Raw genomic sequence first — 20100 nt, 5'->3', positions numbered from 1 at the left:
TTGTTCCTCCGTGATGGAGGATTCACCTGACATGCACGTCCTGGGTTTGCAAAAACAGCAGGGCCTGGTGGCACACACTGTAATCCCAGTGCTTGGGAAGCTAAGGCAGGAAGATTTCAAACTCAAGGCCAGCCTGGGCTACTTAGTGAAAAAAAGGCGGGGTGGTAGTCAGAGTGGACCTTGGTCTATTTACCTAGAGTCTGCAGTTGTGATAGCTAGCCTCTTAGAAATACTCATGCAGAAAATTTTAACGTTGCTTTTAAGATTTATTTTTAGTTTTTATGTATGAGTTTTGTCTGTATGGTGCACATGTATGTGTGTGTATATGTGAGTCTGATGCCCTTGGAGGCAGAGAAGGGAGTTAGATACTCAGCAACTTTATAGATGGTTGTGAGCCACCATGTGGGTGCTGGGTATCAAACCGTGGACCACTGAGAGAATAGCAAGATCTCATGACCACTGAGCCACCTCTCCAGCCCAATCATGCAGTATTTTAAAATGGCTTGGTAACAAAGCTAAAACCAATGTGTTTATAAAACTAGCTTATTTCCTAGAATTAAATTTGACATTTTAGCCAGGCAGTGGTGGTGCACACCTTTAAGCCCAGTGCTCCGGAGGCAGAGGCAGGCGGAAGGACCTCTATTAGTTCAAGGCCAGCCTGGACTACAGAGTGAGTTCCATGACAGTCAAGGCTACATAGAGAAATCCTGTCTTGGAAAAAAAAAAAAAAAACAAAAACAGCCTTTTTTGACATTTTAATAATATAGACTATCAAGAATTATAGTCTAATAATATAATTTAAACTATATTTGCTTTGTTCTGTTTAGAGTGGTAACATCTTTATCCCTAGGTATATGATGACCACAGAATTGCAATGATCTGGAGCAAGGTATATTTCTGGGTTTTCTTTCCTCACTATAACTTTTGGAGATTTCTTATTATTTATTTATTATCTGTATTTATTGATACTGATTTTACTTTATTATCATTATTACTATTATCTGAGACAAGGTCTCATGTACCCCAGAATTCCTGATTCTCCTGCCTCCACCTGCCAAGTGCCGAGGTTACAGGTGTACAGCACCATGCCCAATGTATGTGATGTTAAGGATTGGACACCATCCCCACCCCAGCCTTCATCCCTCCAGCTTTGTGCAGGTCAGGCAAGTGCTCTACTAAGCTGCATCCCCAGCCCACATCACTTTACCTTACTATCCTGGGGTACGGTGATGCTTATATTGACTTTGGTCTGGAGTTTGTGTTTTCTCCCTAAACTACCAGGCCATCCACATGCGGAGCTCTTCACTGCAACTGATTGCCCTCAGTATTTTCTCTTGTCTGATTTGTTCGGTTCTTTCCAAGACAATGTAGACTGCAGCGGTGGCAGTAGCTGTCCCTGTCCTTGATAAATGCTTACTCTTTCCAAAGTAAGCTGGATGGTAGAGTTTCATTTTTTACACTACCAGAAATCGGGGCTCAATTCTGTCAAAGACCCTTTCCTTATCTATGGAAATCATCATGGTTTGTTCTTAGACTTATCACCTCTATTGTCTCAACAGGCTTCACAGTATTGAACCACCTCTACTGTATGTATGGCTCACGCCACGTCATCTTTAAATGTACTTTTTTTGTTTTATGTGTACATGCGTATTTGTTTGAATGTATGTCTGTGCCATATGTGTGAATGATACACAAGTGGGGGCAGAAGTGGGTATCAAATCCCCTGGAACTGGAATTACAGACAGTTGTGAGCTTCCATGTAGATGCCAAGAACCAAACCCAGATCCTCTGGAAGAACAGCCAATGCTCTTAACTGCCAAGCCATCTCGCTAGCCCCAAGGCTTTCTGACATTTTGTGAGGTTGTTTCTTTTTCACATCATCTACTTTAGATTTGGCATTGGCATTACACTTGCTTCATAAAAAGAACCTATTCTTTTTCTATGTTGTGGAACAGTTTAACAGGAGAGATTAGCAGGCTTTAAACACTTTCCGGAGGAAACTGGACTATTCCGCTACAGGGCCTGTACTCATTATAGGAGAAAATCTGCATGTACACATCATAAACAGCTCACTGGGCACACACTGCTGGCTGGCTCGTTGAGTTAAACCTCAAGCCCAGGTGGCACTCGGAGGAACACAGGATACCACCTGTGGACATTAACCACTCAGTGTCCTTGGGAGTGTTCAAACATAGGTGTTCCAGAGACAATAACAAGTGAGAAGTACAGATAATGAGACACCAGCACCATGAATGTCAGGGACAGGACTGACCACCTGACCACAGGAGAGACCCTAAGCTCTGGACCCTTTGCCTCTCCTTACATAGCCTGCTGGCTGGAAGTGCAATACAACGTGGTTCATTCTTCCTAGGGTGTGAACCCAGTGCAGTCTTCCGATGGCCCACCACCTGAATAGAACATAACTAAATGATTCAATTTGTCTCTGCCCATTGGCCTTTGTGGTAACAGGCAGGACAAGCTGTCACAAAGCCACCAGGTACTTTATGGGAATCATTTTCTGATAACTTTCGTATTTACTCCATTTCAACTACAATTGACATCAATAAATCCTATGTTCCTAAGAAATTCTAACCATACTTTCTACCAAGCTTAGACAATATTATAAGAATAATATTTTTGCATCTTTGTATTTGCATACTTAAAATTTTTTTGACAGTCTCTTTACATAGCCCCGGCTGATCTGGAACTTGTTTGTCTGAGATCTGCACAGCCTGCATTTGTATTCTTTCTTGATTGTTTTTTAGAATCAACATCTACTAATTCTAGCATTTTGTCTTATATGTAACTATTTTCTGCTTTAAGAATTTTCAAGAGCTAGGTCATGGTGGCGCACGCCTTTAATCCCAGCACTCTGTGGCAAAGGCAGATGGATCTCCTGAGGCCAGCCTGGTCTACAAAGCGAGTTCCAGGACAGCCCAGGCTGTTATACAGTAAAACTCTGTCTCTAAGAACCAAAGAGAAAAAAGAAAAAAAGAAAAAATTCGGGGTAGTTTAATACTACAAATTGCCTCAGGCATACATGTGTTCTTTTTCTTGTTAGAAAAACTTTTCTGGAGAAAACCATGATCTGAATTTGTGGAATTCAAACTAGTGGGGAAAATTCAGTTTCAAATACCTTATGTAAATAAGAAAATAATCTTTTAAATGAAACAAATGGAAGGGAACAAACATAAAAGCCTCCAAGTCCCAAAGCTTTGACGTCAAATGCTGGCAGAATGGAAGCCCACCACTTCAGGATTTCCTTTGCCTGGATTTGGACTGCAGTGGATGAGGAGGAGACCCTTGGAGCTATGATTCTGTTCCCAAGTCCAGAGGTAATCTCCTCAGGCAGCCCAGGTACGGTAATTAGAAACAAGCGAGGTGGAGTTGTTTGACATGACATTTGACAATACTTTACTCCTATCAATCTATCACGCAGCAAGAGACAGCATTTAGACAATCTGGTTGGTAATTAATACTAAACTGCACTGGGCCAAGATAACTTTTAATACAGCTACCAGTTACATAAAAATTTAGGCTAAAATATAATACACATGAGCCAACAGGATATTAATTTCAGCAATTAAGTGACGCTTTATGCATCCAAACATTTACAAAATCCATCTTAGTTAATCTTCATAGTCCCTTCTTAGAGAACAGTTTCTCAAAGTTCAAATGCAGTAAGTGCTGACAAAAATGGAAGTGAATGTCTTCAAAAAAAGGTCATCAACCAAATTTCATACGAAATTTTAATAAGTTTATATCTGAAACATACACCTAAAAACAAAGTTGATAGAGAACTAAAATTCCATCATTTCATTATTACAAAGTCCAGTAATAAATCAAAAATTCAACCCTAAAAACAGGGTCTTGAAATCACCTACTACATACATCGCTAAGACAAGTCCCTGTCTTCATCATTACCATCATCGTCGTCTGCTGCAGCATAAATGGCTTGATTCCTCCTCTTAATTTTCTTTCTTTGCTCAGGCTCATGTTCATTACTCAGCCTCTTCAGGGGAAACTCAGTTAAGTCCTTTTCATCCCCAGACTGCACAGTCTCCCCAGGTTTCCCCTCCCTAACAGTCGGAGAATGGGACGGATCATCAGAAGACACGAACATGGAGCTTGGCAAGTTCCTGACGTCGGAAAAGCTTGTGGAGAAGTCGGAAGCTTGATCGGAAGAAGGTTCTACAGAAGGCGTGTTCATGTCACTGCAAGCACTTGCAACTTCCTCCTCCTCATCATCCAGCATGATTTCATCTGGATTAATGGAGGACACGGCAGATGTGTCCGTGTTGTATTCACTCCGGTCTTCTTCAGAGTCATCGGTTCCCAGATCACCCTGCTCTTCATATTCACCAAACAGATAAGGCTTGTCCTTGACCTTCTGAAGTATGACGTTAATGTCTGTGATGCCCAGCTGGGCACAGAATTCCGTAGTCTGCGGATTGATCCTGTGAACCAGCTGCACTTGCGTCTGTGGCTTACTAGGGTCATAACAAGCAGCTGTCATGCTGAAGTTACAGGGGACTTTGGGGTCATGGTTCAGCTTTTCCATTACTTCTTTCATAGCTTCTTCTGTTGCACTATAATCCCACCTGTAACAATCAGAGCGATTGGTTTGTACATGTTATCACCTTCAAAGAGTTAGTAAAACACCTAAGTATGGACTCCAGTCATAAGGATTAAAAAAGAAACTTTAAAAATTCTACACAAGAGCTGCAGAGATGGCTCAGTGGTTAAGAACACTAGCCACTCTCTCAGAGGATCCGGGTTCAATTCCCAGCACCCACATGGCAGCTCATAGCCATTTCTAACTCCAGTTTCAAGAGATCTGACTCCCTCTTCTGGCCTCCACAGGTACCAGGCATATACATGGTGCCTAGACATTCATGCAGGGTGGTTATCCATACACATAAAATAAAAATTAAAAATTAAAAAACCCACATGGTAAAATTATAATTAACTTAGCAAAGAATCTTTAGAAATAAAAAACAACTCTAAGAAAAAACTTTACTCATCCCTCAAAACAAACATGTGTATGTGAACTAAACCTTCACCATGCCATAGTCTGAAGCATGCTTATACATTCATAAACTTACTTGGGTTGACACTTAACAGACCCTTTCTTTTGTCAGCCTCGGACAAAAACTTGTAGCTTTCTCCACTATCATTCAACCTTGAGTACAAAGTTGGGGTCTCCTGGCCAGTGCCTGGAGGGGCTAATGGGTGTAAGTCTCCCAGGCAGGCCCAAATTAGAGACAACAGGCAACTTACACCTCACAAGTGCGTCAGGACATCAAGCAGGCACTTGCCAGGAGGCTCACCAAATGCTCAGATCCCCAAAGCACATTGTCACCTCGCCCCATCTTCTCTGCAGACAAAGCAAACTCTCCAGGGACCAGAATACAACACAGATCAGAGACACTGCACTGGACACAGTGCAGAGGGCAAGTTCGAAAGTGAGCAAAACTACCTTGTATGCAGACCATTATTTTCAGGCATATTCCATAGGTTCCGGGTCACATTGATCAGGTCATCAGTGGCCCTGAGAATAGTAAGCCATTCAACGTCATATTCTAAGTACTCAGGAGCACTGGGGTCATGTTCTACTTCTAACACCTATAGGACAAAATCGGAAATTTTAGGTAATTCATTTATGTTAACACTCTAATAATTTTAAATCTAGTTAATTTAAAATGTTAATATAAACAATGCCAAAAAATTCTCAGAAAACATAAATTATAAATAGTACAAATAAATTCTGAAGTAAAAACTATTTCTTTAAAATCATTGAAAGAGTAAAACTTTTGTAAAATTACTCATTTTCTTATTACCTGAAGAAAGTCTCTGTGTGGTAAACATTTGTCCAAAGCTAAAAACTTGGTTGCTTTGCCTGCTTGTTCTTTATCTGTGGCCTAGATGACACAAACCATGATGTAAGAATGTTAAAACATCACAAGTAATTCATATATTGAATAGAGCAGAAATAACATTTCTTACGTGCTCCCAATTCTGTGTCAAAAGAATGACTACCAAAAAGAAAAAACAGAGAGAGAAAGATCAGAAAAAGGAGAAGACAGACAGATAAGAAAAAGGGAAAAGTCTACACCGACTTGGACAGTGGAGCACAAAGCACTTCACCACTACTGGCTGCCATTTACCCCAAAACTCAAAACAAACACTCACAACGTAATGATGTCAAATACTGACGTGTGTTACATGAGTGACTTGTAAAAACAAACAAATGAAAGAAACTAGCTACTAAAAACTCTTTTTACATGAATTATTCAGAAGAGACAACAGAAATCAGTGGTCGTCTACAACTACGAATGCAAAGCTGATTACAGATGGACACAAAAGATTCTGGGGAAAAAGATGGACAAGTTCTAAGACTGCTCTGTGAACCAGGTGGTGATGCACACCTTTAATCTCAGCACTTAGGAGGCAGAGGCAGGTGGATTTCTATGAGTTCCAGGACAGCCAGGGATACACAGAGAAACCCTGTCTCAACAAAACAAACCAACAAACTGGACTGTAGTATTCATTCAACTCTAGACATTCACTTAAAACTCAGTGAATTAGCCAGGCAGTGGTGGCGCACGCCTTTAATCCCAGCACTCGAGACAGAGCCAGCACTGTGAGTTCAAGGCCAGCCTGGTCTACAGAGCGAGATCCAGGATAGACACCAAAACTATACAGAGAAACCCTGTCTCGAAAAACAAAAACAACAACAACAACAACAACAAATCAGTAAATTATATATTTAAGATGTGTTAATCTTGATATGTAAATTATATCCCATAAAACTATTTTTTTACCGCTGGGCGGTGATGGTACACACCTTTAATCCCAACACTTTGTGGAGACAGAGGCAAGCGATCTCTATAAATTCGAGGCCAGTCTGGTCTACAGAGTGAGTTCCAGGACAGCCAAGGCTACACAGAGAAAGCTTGTCTCAAAAACAAAACAACAAACAAACAAACAAACAAAAAACCCAAAAAACAAAACAAAACAAAAAAACAGCTCAAGAGTCAGTTAGACATGGTAACACAAGTCCCTAATCCCAGCACTCAGAAGGCAGAGGCAGCCAGATCTGGATTCAAGGCCAGCCTGATCTACATAACGAGATCCCCACTGTCTCTTAAGCAAAAGAAAGTAGCGGGATGTGGAAAGGCATGCTTGGACGTCAAGGAAGCACAGTCACTGAGTGGCCACAGATAAGTGAAAGTCTAACTTCCGCCGCTCTGGAGTAAGACCACAGCTGAAAGTGCTTTGGGCGTACTTTCAGATACAAACTATCTCAGAGTGTTGTTAAAGTAGGAAAGTAGTTTGGGAAGCATTACACATGACATTCCTTTCTACAAAGTGCTCATTAATGCATTAAAGACTGAGAAACTCTATAAAGGACTTCAAGAAATCTCCAACTGCTAAGCCTGAATTTTCTAAATGGTTTCCTAACCCCCGGCCTCCAAAAAAACCCCTCTGGTAGTCATCCTGTGCTCCCTCCTTGTCACCACACGCTTACTGCTCTGCCCCCAGAGCCTCTCTAGAGCCGGCTTCATCCTCTGTGCTCCCTGCCCTTTGCTCTGCAGCACCCTCTCTGTTGCCATCACTCCATTCCACACACAAACCTGCCCATTTGTCTTTCTAGAACAACCACCTGGTTCCACCGGTCTCCACCTTTCCCATCACCTTCCAGTTCATACCCAAATCTTGCTTTCTCATCAAGTACTCCATAGGGAAACCACCTAGGAAATGCAGGTTAACAGCTGGAGAATTCTGCAAGTCTTCTGGAGACTTTCTCAGAGCTCTAATGGCCCAATCTTTCTGGAATGGCTGGGACATGCAGTGCTTCCCCAAGTACTGGACCGAACCCTTCCCTACATTACAACTATGTTTCTGAAACATAGTTTTATTTGAGAATATTCCTAAGACCCTTTCTAACTAACTAACTAACTCTAGAAGGAGTAAGTGCCCAAGCTCTACCCAGAAAGCAGTTCTGACTCTGTTCCGTCTGTATCTGCCTCTACACCTCAGGGATAGGAGCTAGTACCAAGCGCACTGTGCACTCAGACCTATAAGTCTTCAAGCATTGGTCTCTCTATTACAACACCCATAGACTGTCTCCTGAGACCTCCAGATGCAGCTCAGACATGCAGTCCTTTGGAAACTGTCCTCTCCATCAGTAGACCAATCTGAGCCCACCAGTCTGCTTGGGTCCCTCCAACACCTCAGCCAAACTTTTCTACCACACTCACCTTGCTCTGTAATTGCTTCCTCATTTCTTTCCCACACTGAGTACTGAGTAAGCAACTCCTAAGAGGTGAGTTGTGTTTCCGTCTCTGGCTTTTTTAATTTTTTTTTTTTTTTTGAGACAGGGTTTCTCTGTGTAGTTTTGGTGCCTGTCCTGTCCTGGATCTCGCTCTGTAGACCAGGCTGGCCTCAAACTCACAGAGGTCTGCCTGGCTCTGCCTCCCGAGTGTTGGGATAAAGACAATCGCCACCACCTGGCCCCATCTCTGGCTTTACCACTGTACCCACGGTGCCTAGTTCATGGATATTCAGTAAGTGTTTATTAAGGATAAGGACCAATATTTTCTGTCCTACCTGATGCTGCATCAAGGCTGCAAATTTCACATGAAGGTGTGCAGAAAACCAGTACGCAGGCTTTAGGTGCTCTAACAGCTCCGAGGCAGCAGGACTCCCTAGCGTGTTATTTTCCACTTCTTGGCGAAAAAAAGATTTGGTCTTAAGAAGTTGCTTCTTATTTCCATAATGATATATACTTCTTGGCCAGTCATGAGATAAGAATATATCTACAGGCTGCTTCAACTTGAAGAACAGAAGAACAGAAAGAAAATTCTTAAAAATAGACTAACAGGGGTTGGAGAAGATGGCTCAATGGTTAAGAGCACTGACTGCTCTTCCAGAGGACCCGGGTTCAATTCCCAGCACCCACATGGCAGCTCACAGGTGTCTGTAACTCCAATTCCAAGTGACCCAACACCCTCACACAGAATATATACAGGAAAAAAAACCAGTGCACATTAAATAAATAAATAAATCTTTTAAAAAAAAAAAGAAAAGAAAAGAAATAGACTAAACAAACCGTTAATCCCTTCCTCTCTACACCACATGCACCAGCTCTTATAGACTGACAATCTAGCTTTCTGTGTTAATTCATCTAGTAAAGAAATTATAATTTTGAAGATCTAGAGAACACAGACTTAATAAGATTTCAAGATAATTAATACAGTAAACCCAAAAACTTAACCGGAAAACATTAGGAGATGGGAATGCAGATGGGTGGCGGAGTGCTTGCATGGTCGGCCTTCGGTACAGACTTCTACACTGCCATCAGTTTTCCCTAACATATTCACGTAGTACCGACTCAAAATTCTCCCTTTGCTACATAAATTAATATCTAGAGTTGCTTATAAGGAAAACACAAAATATGTTCTACACTTTACTTACTCTTTAGCACTATCAAGTATATGAAACAAGTACTTGGGAAACTAAATTGAAACAATTACTATTTAAGACAATACAGAATGTAGGTCAGATATAATAGTCACTGAATGGATAATCAGATTTGAAGAAAGGCGATGACTCCCAACCAGAGAAGTGGTGGTTGGATAGGAGCATCCAGTTGGGTCGTAAGGGGTAAAAAGCCACCAAAAGAAAAGAACAAACAGATCGTAGGAAAGGCCTGTGAGCATACCACGCACTGCAGCTCTGGGGACAGTGCAGGACATGAATACTGAGACAGGGAGGTCCTGGGCAGGTTTCTTGTCTGGCTACACCTTGACTTGGAACTCTTAATTAGGGAAGGCAGAGTGAGAGCTACCTCCCCAAACTTGAACGAGATTATATAAAATACTATGTGTGAAAACCGCTCAGCCCCAAATCACCCCTGGAGTGGGTTCTCAACAACTTCAGTTTCATTCACCAGTTAAGTCAGTTTTTTGAGACCATGTTCACAATTTCTCATATCCCCTATCATCTTCCCATTAGTTGTTTTCTATTAAATATTATTATTTAGTTATTTTTATCTAATACTAAAATTTAGTAATATAAAATTTTCACTTCTGAGATAAGATTGTACTTTGTAGCCCAGGGTAACCTCAACTTCATAATCTTCTTGCTTCAGCCTACTAAATGACGGGATTAGGTTTATACCATCGCACTCAGCTAAAATATTTATTTGAAAATATTATTTTATTTCAGCACATACACTTTATTCTTAGCCTAAGTATAATATGTGAAACCATAAATTAAATGTTTTACAACTGCACGTTAAAATAAACTTTAAACTATTAAAAATTAAAATTTGTTCACCTGTGAACCTCCTAAAGACTATTCAAACTCTAAATTTTAGAAATACTGAATTGCTATTCTCAAATGTTGCAAGCCAATATAATCAAATACATTTTAGTACAAAATTTATTTCAAGTCTATTGTGTACTTTTCACATACCTGTTTTAACTTGTAGACCTCTATATTTCTCACATGATATATACTCCTGATGGTAGATGGATTATAAGGGGGGCGCTCAAAATGACCTGAAATTGGAGAGAAATAAACTGTATTACCATTGTCTTTCCAAAAGTGGTTCCAAATTTACATTCACATGGACCAGTAACAAAGGGCCCATCTTTGTAGTCCATGCCAACAGGTTAGCACCACGGAGAGCAGAGGGGTAAAGAAACAGACTTGCAATTAACAGTTACAATTAAAATTGTTTTAGTTGCCAATTTAATTCATAAAATTTGTGCAATATGTATGAATCTAAGCCACTGCTCTAACTAAAAAACCAGTTAGATACAGCGGTGTGTCCACACAATGAAACTATCCATAAGTGAACAGATTACAGATAACAAGTAAAGACATGGATTTCAAAAACATGTTAAACCTGGAACCAACCTAGGCCCTCTACATATGTGTGACAGGTGTATGGCTTGGTCTATTTGTAGGACTCCTAGCAGTGGGATCAGGGCCTGTCCCTAATGCTTGAGCTGGCTTTTGGGAACCTATTCCCCATACTGGATTGCCTCTCCCAGCCTTAATACAAAGGGAGGAGCTTAGTCCTATCTCAACGTGATATGCTATGCTTGTTGACACCCATGGGAGGCCAGCCGCTTTCTGAACAGAAACAGAAGAGGAGTGGACTAGTGGGGGAAGGGGAAGAGGGATGGGAGGAGAGGAGGGAGAGAAAACTGTGGTCAGATGTAAAAGAAATGAAAAAATTTGTTGGGTGCACCTTGTAGCACAGGTTGATTGAAGAAAGGAGACATTCCAAGATGAAATTTTAAGGCCTATGTGGCAACAGGAAGGTCCAGCTTTTCTGATGAACTGAACCCCGAACAGTCGTACAAAGATGTACTTATTGTTACATAAAGTATTTCTTCATACTAAGGTCCCTAATCTAATTTACATGTCTTACTAAAGGAGAGCATCACAGGCCCCCGTGACTCTAGTCCTTTACTATGTATCCTTTGCAATACACAATAAGACAAGAGTCTCAGGTGTGCCTGAGTCATCTTGTAACCAAAATCTTGGGATGTCTGCAATGACCCTTCAGCAAAACAATCACTGTTTTCCACAAGGATTCTTCAAGGTTAAAGTACTTCTAAAAAACAGCTGTTCATTCTAATATCTACCCCAGATACAATGACTCTGCTAAATTCCTACAACAAAAATTAATAATAATAATAATAATAATAATAATAATGAAAGAACCACATTAAACCAGGAAGCAAGCTGCAAAAGATGCAAGCAAAACACTGTTCAACACATAAAAACAGGAACCCCAGGTTGGGGATTTAGCTCAGTGGTACAGAGCTTGCCTAGCAAGCGCAAGGCCCTAGGTTTGATCCTCACCTCCAAAAAAAAAAAACCCAGGAATCCTGCATATTCAGTAGTGAGATGAAATAATCAAGTGAATAATAGACACTCAATTGGAAACAGCAATTCCCTGTCTATTGGGAGGGGGAAAGAAGAGGAACTTCAGTTATACCTATACTGTTATATTTCTTAAAAATCAAATTAAAATTGACACTGAATTGTTAAAACTAGATCATGAACACATATATACACTATACAGTATCTACATTTTCATGTGCATAAAATACTTATAATAAAAAATTAAGGGCTGGAGAGATGGCTCAGAGGTTAAGAGCACTGACTGCTCTTCCAGAGGTCCTGTGTTCAATTCCCAGCAACCACATGGTGACTCACAACCATCTGTAATGAGATCTGGTGCCCTCTTCTGGCCTGCAGTCATACATGCTGTATACATAATAAATAAATAAATCTTTAAAAAAAATTAAGAATAGTATCATGTAAACAAGAAATTTGATGGATAAGTCAAACTATAAATTTTGCTCATTTTACTCTAGGGCATGCAAGCTCTAAAATATAAAAGTTATTCACTCAAAACAATACCTTTTCGCCGGGTGGTGGTGGTGGTGGTGGTGGTGGCGGCGGCGGAAGCGCACACCTTTAATCCCAGCACTCGGGAGGCAGAGCCAGGCGGATCTCTGTGAGTTCGAGGCCAGCCTGGGCTACCAAGTGAGTTCCAGCAGCACAAAGCTACACAGAGAAACCCTGTCTCAAAAAAACAAAACAAAACAAAAAAGCAAAACAAAAAAACAAACAATACCTTTTCGATAGTCATGAGATTTAAAGATGCCAGAGATTCCACCAATCCTTATACCTCGGTATTTTACTACACCAGCCAAACCTGAAAAATTATGCAATTCAGTAAAATGTTATAGGCAGAAGGAACCTACTAAGAGAATAAGCCATGTAGAAGCCTGGAATTCTATATAGTCTGAGAGGGCTGGGGAACCAGACCAGAGCCATGACAGGTTTCTAACAGCCCTGCCAGGGACCAGGCCTTAGTTTCTGTTTACTGGAACTGGCTGGAGCTGAGCAAGCAGTTCTCAAGAAGATCACAACTTAGGGGCAACCAATCAGCAGGTTCCCCCACCTTCTGTTGGCTCAGCAGGAGCCCCCACCTGGTAAGTGAAAGATAGCTTTCCCTACCCTGCAGCTGGAAGGTCTCTAACCACTAGATCCTCCCACCAATCAGCCCCCAGACTAATCTTTTCTCCATCAATCAGCACCAGATTAATCCCTCCTCCCTGGAATTCCTCTAACTCTGTTTAAAAGGAGCTTTTGACTTCCCTTCGGAGTTGCTATTTGCCACCCCAACATGTTGGAAATAATAAATGCTCTTGCTGATTGCATTCGTGACTGATGGTCTTTCTTAGGGGCTTCTCTCAGACCCTAGCAAGTCCTCATATCATTTGAAAATATTTGTCATAATAAGGTTACTACACTTCATATACCATTAATATGCTGATGATACACAAGGCAGAGAAAGCCTGGAATCAATCAGCCAGGAGACTGAGTGTATTCTAAAGGATGAATGAGGTCGGATGTTAAAATCAAACAGAAACACAGTGGCACCCAGCTGGACATGCCATCGGTGGCAGGAATTAGAGAGAGGAAGAAACATGTCCTGTGCTGGAATTACACAGCAGGAATCAATCAACAGGTATAATGTATAAAGAACATGCAGTTTCTACATTTCATTTTTGACTCCTCTGACAGTTTCACCTTTTCTTTTTGTTTGTTTGTTTGTTTGTTTGAGACAGGTCTCACTATATAGCTGTGGGTGGCCTGGAATTCACTACATATGTAGACCAGGCTGGCCCCAAACTCCTAGAGATCTACCTGCTTCTACCTCCAAAGAGCTGGGATTAAAGGCGTGTGCCACCATGCCCTGCCCAACTTCAACTTTTCATAATACTGAGGCTGTTGAAAGACGATAAATCAGTAATGAACCAGAGAAACAAAATTCCCGAAGTTATGATTCCATCACTGGAAAAGCCTGAAAATTACTCTAGAAACAATCTACATTTAAGTAAAGAAATGAAAGGGTTGCAAACTTTAAAAGATGGAAAATGTAGAGAATAAAAGGAACATTCCAAATAATATAAGGAAGCCAATCAGCTAAATCCAGAATGCAGGAAATGCTACAAGACAATCTTTCATATTCTAAGACAAATAAACTACATGGAAAAAAGAGAGAAGAGGACCCACTGGAGGTTAAGAGAGAATCCTGAAGATCGAATGTTTGGATTCTACCTGAGCAAATAGTTTGTAGAGCTGGTAACTTAGACATACAGAGAAATAAGAGTAGGAACAAGGCAAAAGACAATAATGAATACCTTACTTTAGTTAGGTATAAAGTGGTACTACGTGTGTTAAAAAAAAATCACTCAAAAATCATGCACTTAAAGATATACAAATGAAATGATTTGCTATAGTCCAGTCATCTCCCACAGGAAAAATTTAAACAATACTAAGTATTTAAGTATGGGGGTAAAACAGAGTAATAGTTGTTGAAGTTAACAAGTAGAGAAATTTACTATACTACTTGATATTTTCCTGTATGTTTAACATTTTCCATTATAAAATCTAATTTAATAAGAAAAAATAGACTACAAATAGCAAAATTTTTGTAATCATACTATTATTTAAACCATCAGAAGAAGGATGGATGGATTTTCATGACTGGCCATTGAATAACTGTTTTAACTCAATTCTCATGATTATTTAAGTTAACAGAATCCCCCAACACCGTATGTCCTCTAGATACTTCCCAATCGGTACAAATCCCAACAAGATTAAAAAAAAGTGTGCTTAAACACATACCTAAATAGTAAATATTTGGTGCTACCCAGCCACCATAGGGTAACTCTTGCAAATGGTTTGAGGCTTCATGGTTTCCTCCAATGAAGATGGTGAGAACTGGGGCCTTTTTCTCTCCAGAGTAATATCTACAAGATAAGGGTCAAGTTGTCAGGAGTCAAATTACCCACAGCAGAAAAGCAACAGAGGGTCAGAAGGAAAAGGCCGAGCTCAAAAACGGCCAAACGTCCCCCAATATCCATCCATCCCTGTCCTTACGAATGAATGAAATCTTGAGCTCAAACCAGTAGACATTCATCGAGGTCAACAACTTTGTGAAGTTCACGGCTATCGTCTGGGCTTCTAGAACCCAGACTAGCACACAGCAGGTCCAGTAAAAACTGGATCATTAAATTAACTAATCCTAGAATTCTAGCATTTGCAAAGTAGGTATCTAAAACTGCTGGCGTCTCCCCGATCCCTGGGAAGAAGGGGCAGGCAGACGTCTACAGAAAGGAGGACAGGGATATTTCCTAAGTGCCAGGTCCTCCGGACACCGGGGTCAGCGGCAGGAGGAACCTCACGCGAAGGCCGCCCCTGCTGGCCGTCCAGGGTGCGCTCCGAGGGCTCCGAGGGCTCCGAGGCCCAGCCGCGCGCCGCTCACCTGTAGAAGGTCTGCATGTGGCGGTACTTGGGCGGCACGGCCATGCAGCGCAGGTCGGCCTCGTTGCGCACCGCCTGGAAGTCGCCGCAGCACAGAAGGAGATCCACCGGTCCCGGGCCGCGCTGCTCCGCCAGCGCCAGAGTCTCGTAGATCTTGTCCAGCTCGCCATGGCAGCAGCCGGCCACAGCCACCCGCATCGTGCCGACGGGCCGCGGAACTCCACCGCAACGCCCTCGATCACCCGCAGCCCGGACCGCACAGCCGAGTGCACCAGACAGGTCACCCGCCCGGCTCCCGCCAACATTAACAGAGCCGCGGCGACTTTAGATTCGTTTGTGTAACTTCCGGCTTCCAAGTCTCGCGAGAGACGGAGCGGGAAAGGTCCTGCCAACACAAGGAAGAAACTTTATGCTTGTCTAATATAGGCGTTGTCTTGTCTTCCCGGATCCTTGAATCCTTGTAATCTGATCGCTTTGATAGTTTAAAACTAGAAAAGGAAATAAAATCTCCAGAAATTCTCCCAGCAAAGATAATCGCCTTAAAAATGAATTAGAAAGTAAAAAGGATTTTTTTTCGTGATGACATTAAAAAATTTTAAATGCAATTTTGAAACTTACTGATTATTTTATAACTATATCTCCTGAGAATTTCTAAAATTATTTTTTTTACTAAGGGGAATGGGTGTTTTCCTACCAAATTGTTGTTTATCCTATAATGCAAGATGAATGAAAGTAACTGAGTATCTTGAAAACTTCTGGAGAGAAAAGGTGGCGACGAATCAATGAAGAATGAATGGTAAAGAAGGAACCAGTAAAGGAAAACAACTGAAAATTTAATCAAGAAAAGAAGATCTAATCAAGGTGATACAGAGAAGTACACACATTTAAAGATCTGAAAAACAGTCAAGAAAAGACAAGCTAGGTCAGGCTGTGGTGGCCCATGCCTTTAATCCTAGCATTACAGAGGCAGAGGCAGGCAGATCTCTGTAAATTCGTGGCCAGCCTGGTCTACAAAGTGAATTCCAGGACAGCCAGGGCTTTTACATCGAGAAACCCTGTCTCATAAAAACAACAACCATACACACAGAAACTGTCTCAAAAAAGAAAGAAAAGACAATCTAATCAAGGTCATACCGAGATTTAGAAATAAATATATCCCTACTCCTTTTTTCTTCTTGTGTATACTTTGTTTGTGGCAGGGTCTTTCCATGTATCCCTGGGCGGCCTGGAACTATGTAGATCAGAATATCCTGGACCTCTCAGAAATCTGTTTGCCTCTGTAAGTTGCTCACATCTGGTATTAAAAGTGTATGCAATCAATAGTGGCTGTCTGCTCATTAAAAAAAAAAAAAAAAAAAAAAAAAAAACCAGAGAGACAATGTCCTAGGAACAAAGACACCAAAATTAATTCCAAATAAAGCAAGATATGTAAGCAGGCTAAGGATAATTGAAAGATTCTGGAATGATGTTAAAGACTAAATATAAGAAAGTCAGAGAGGCACTGCTGGTTAGAAGTGGGTTGTTTTGTTGTTTTGTTTTTGCTTTTTTCATTCCCCACCCTGGCTATTGGGTAGATCTCCAAATAAATTAGGATGCCACCTTGGGGGACAGGGGATGGGAATGTTGAGAAGAGTGGTGAGGTACTGTTGCACCCACATGCCAAAGAGTCGCTGGCCAGCACCAAGGCTATGGCTTTGTTAAATTCTCCACCTCACCCCACCCCCAGACAGCGTTTCTCTGTGTAACAGCTCTGGCTGTCCTAGAACTTGATTTTTAGACCAGGTTGGTATGGTGATATTTTATTTGTACTGAAATGTGATTTTATTTGTATGTTAATAAATAAAGTTGTCCAGGGGTCAGAGCTATTAGCAAGCCATAGCGAAAGCTGGGCGGTGGTGGTGCACGCCTTTAATCCCAGTACTTGGTAGGCAGAGATAGGTAGATTTCTGTGTGTTCAAGGATACAGCCAGCGTTGGAGACACACGCCTTTAATCTCAATACCAATCATAGAAGACCTGGAGGTCTGAACAGACAGGCAGTGACGAGGAGGTCATGTGGTTGGGTTTACAACCAATGAGAAGGCAGAACAGAAAGTCTTTATAAAGACAAACACACAGGAAGTAATTCTTTTTCAGAGAGGTACAGCGAAGGTAAAGGGTAAGGTTTTTAGCTCTTAGCTATTGCTCTGGTCTCTTGGCTTTCATCTCTGTATTGGCTCTGTGTTTCTTATTTAATAAGATGGTTGGTTACATCTACAGGCTGGCCTCAAACTCACAGAGATCCTTGTAGAATATTATTTTAAGATGTGTTACTTTTGTTTATGTTGCATTTGTTTAACTCTGTGAAGCTGTGTTACTGTGCCTGTGTAAAACACCTGATGGTCTAATAAAGAGCTGAACAGCCAATAATGAGACAGGAGAGAGAAACCAGTGGGGCTGGCAGGCAGAGAGGATAAATAGGAAAAATCTGGGAGGAGGAAGAAAAAGAAGTAGCCAGAGAGGAAGGCAGATTCCAGGGGCCACCCACCCAGGTACACAGCAAGCCACAGAGTAAGAGTAAGGTTTACAGAAGAAAAGGGAAAAGTCTAGAGGCAAAAGGTAGACAGGATAATATAAGTTAAGGAAAGCTGGCAAGAAACAAGCCAAACTAAGGGCAGGCATTTATAAGTAAGAATAAGCCTCTATGTGTGATTTATTTGGGGAGCTGAATGGCAGGCCCTCAAAAGAGTAAAAAGCAAACAACAACAATGGGGGGGTTTAGCTTCCATTTTTTTATGTTGGTCCTATGTGGTTTGCAAATCCATAGAGAAAATAAGACCTAACTTTCTTTTTTTTTTTTTGGTCTTTTTTTTTTTTTTTTTTTTTTTGGTTTTTTAGAGACAGGGTTTCTCTGTGTAGCTTTGTGCCTTTCCTGGATCTCACTCTGTAGACCAGGCTGGCCTTGAACTCACAGAGATCCGCCTGCCTCTGCCTCCCAAGTGGTGGGATTAAAGGCATGCGCCACCACCGCCCGGCCTAATACTTATTATTTTTAAAGATTAAATATAGAATCATTGTGACCAGAGTGATTTGGGTATGGTTCCTTCAAATTACCAGAAAGATATCATTTTTGTGATATTGAAATTGACAAAGAGTAAAAAAAAGATAGAAAATGAATGTTTTCATTAGCTCCCCCCCCCAGACAGGGTTTCTCTGTGTAGTCCTGGCTGTCCTAGATCTCACTCTGTATATGAGGCTGGCTTCAAACTCACAGAGATCTGCCTGGCTCTGCCTCCTGAGTGCTGGGATTAAAGGTGTGCACCACTACACCAGGCTTTTAATTAGCTTTAATGTTGTCCTTCTACATTAGAATTTTGAAACATAAAAAAATGATTTAATGATATTGTTAAATTAAATCCCAACCTCTTTATATATATTATATGACCATATTATCATGGCTGGCCTTGAACTCCTAGGCTGAAACAATTCTCCTTTTTTTACTAAATGGCTGAAATTACAACCAGAAAGCCATCCAGCGGCTGTTTTTTATTTTTAATTTATATGAATTATTAACTTTTAGATTTTTAACATGTAAATTTTTTCATTTTGTGTATATATACCTTTAAAACCAGGCCTAATGTTAAATATGACTTTAAAACAAAAATTTATAAAACTTATATCAATGTGTCTCCCAAAAAAAGTGGAGCTAAAAAGAACAGATTTATAAAAACCTAAGGCATACATCTAATGTCCTATAAGGTCTATCATTTGACTACTTGTAGCTGGAGAGTTTTCTCTCCGGGTCCCACCAAGACCCAGCAGTTCCTTAGCCCACTTATAAAATAAACATACAGACGCTTATATTATTTAAACTGCTTGGCCATTAGCTCAGGCCTATCATTGTCTAGCTCTTACTCTTATATTCAGCCCATTTCTATTAATCTATACTTTGCCATGTGGCTCGTGGCTTACTTGTAACTTACATCTTCCTTGTCCTGGTGGTGGCTGCAGGTAGTCTCTTCCTTCCCTTCCTGTTCCCTTAATTCTCCTCTCTGTTAGTCCCACCTATACTTCCTGTCTGGCTACTGGCCAATCAGTGTTTTATTTATTAGCATATTTGCCATACAGAACATCCCACAGCACTTCCCTTTTTCTTTTTTTTTTTAAAAAGGAAGGTTTTAACTTTTACATAGTAAAATTACAGATAACAAAACAATTATCAAGCAAGAATTACAGTTATAATATCTAGTCTATTTATAATAACTAGTCTATTTGGCAAAATTAAAGAAGATATCCTATCTATCTTATATTTGTGAGTCTAAGGTTTCATATCTAACTTATCTTTTAATCATAACTAAGGAAAATTATAACTATTTAGCTTCAACTACATCAAAGACCTCAGAAGGATATAATATTACCTGAGAAATGGGAGAATGATGCAAGCAACTTTCAGGAGTCTTGTAGGGTAGACAGAGACAGCTGGCAGCCTGGACAGTCATCTAAAGTTCTCTTGTAAAGTTGGGGCATCTGTCTTCAGCCCACAGGGCTAGAGTCTCTCAGCCATTTTTCTCTGTGTCTTGTAGAATGTCTGGCAGTTTTCTCTGTGAAGCAGCAACCTAAAGGACCATTTTGCCAAGCAAAGTTCAGTGGTCACCTTTCCATGGGTCCTGCATGTCCAGTCGATCAAGCAGTCCAGGCAAGAACAGTTTCTTGTCCAAATGGCTATTTTTGCCAAGGTGAAGATAAACTCCAT

At 40.8% G+C, this 20100-nt stretch overlaps 1 protein-coding gene across 1 annotated transcript; it reads right to left on the bottom strand.

Annotated features, from left to right (window-relative positions):
- Window positions 1-3570: 3570 nt before the first annotated feature.
- Window positions 3571-15713, bottom strand: Dbr1 (debranching RNA lariats 1). Its single transcript, XM_059268445.1, has 8 exons — window positions 15371-15713; window positions 14731-14855; window positions 12668-12748; window positions 10483-10568; window positions 8614-8838; window positions 5841-5921; window positions 5480-5625; window positions 3571-4601 (listed from the first exon to the last, which is right to left on the bottom strand). Exons 1-8 carry the CDS (start codon window positions 15565-15567, stop codon window positions 3896-3898), a joined length of 1647 nt encoding a protein of 548 aa, XP_059124428.1. The 5' UTR covers window positions 15568-15713; the 3' UTR covers window positions 3571-3895.
- Between the last annotated feature and the right edge of the window lie 4387 nt (window positions 15714-20100).

Source organism: Peromyscus eremicus, chromosome 7 (genome assembly GCF_949786415.1).
Source record: "Peromyscus eremicus chromosome 7, PerEre_H2_v1, whole genome shotgun sequence".
NCBI lineage: Eukaryota > Metazoa > Chordata > Mammalia > Rodentia > Cricetidae > Peromyscus > Peromyscus eremicus.
Note: the sequence above shows the minus strand (reverse complement) of the source record. Positions and strands in the feature narration are given on the sequence as shown.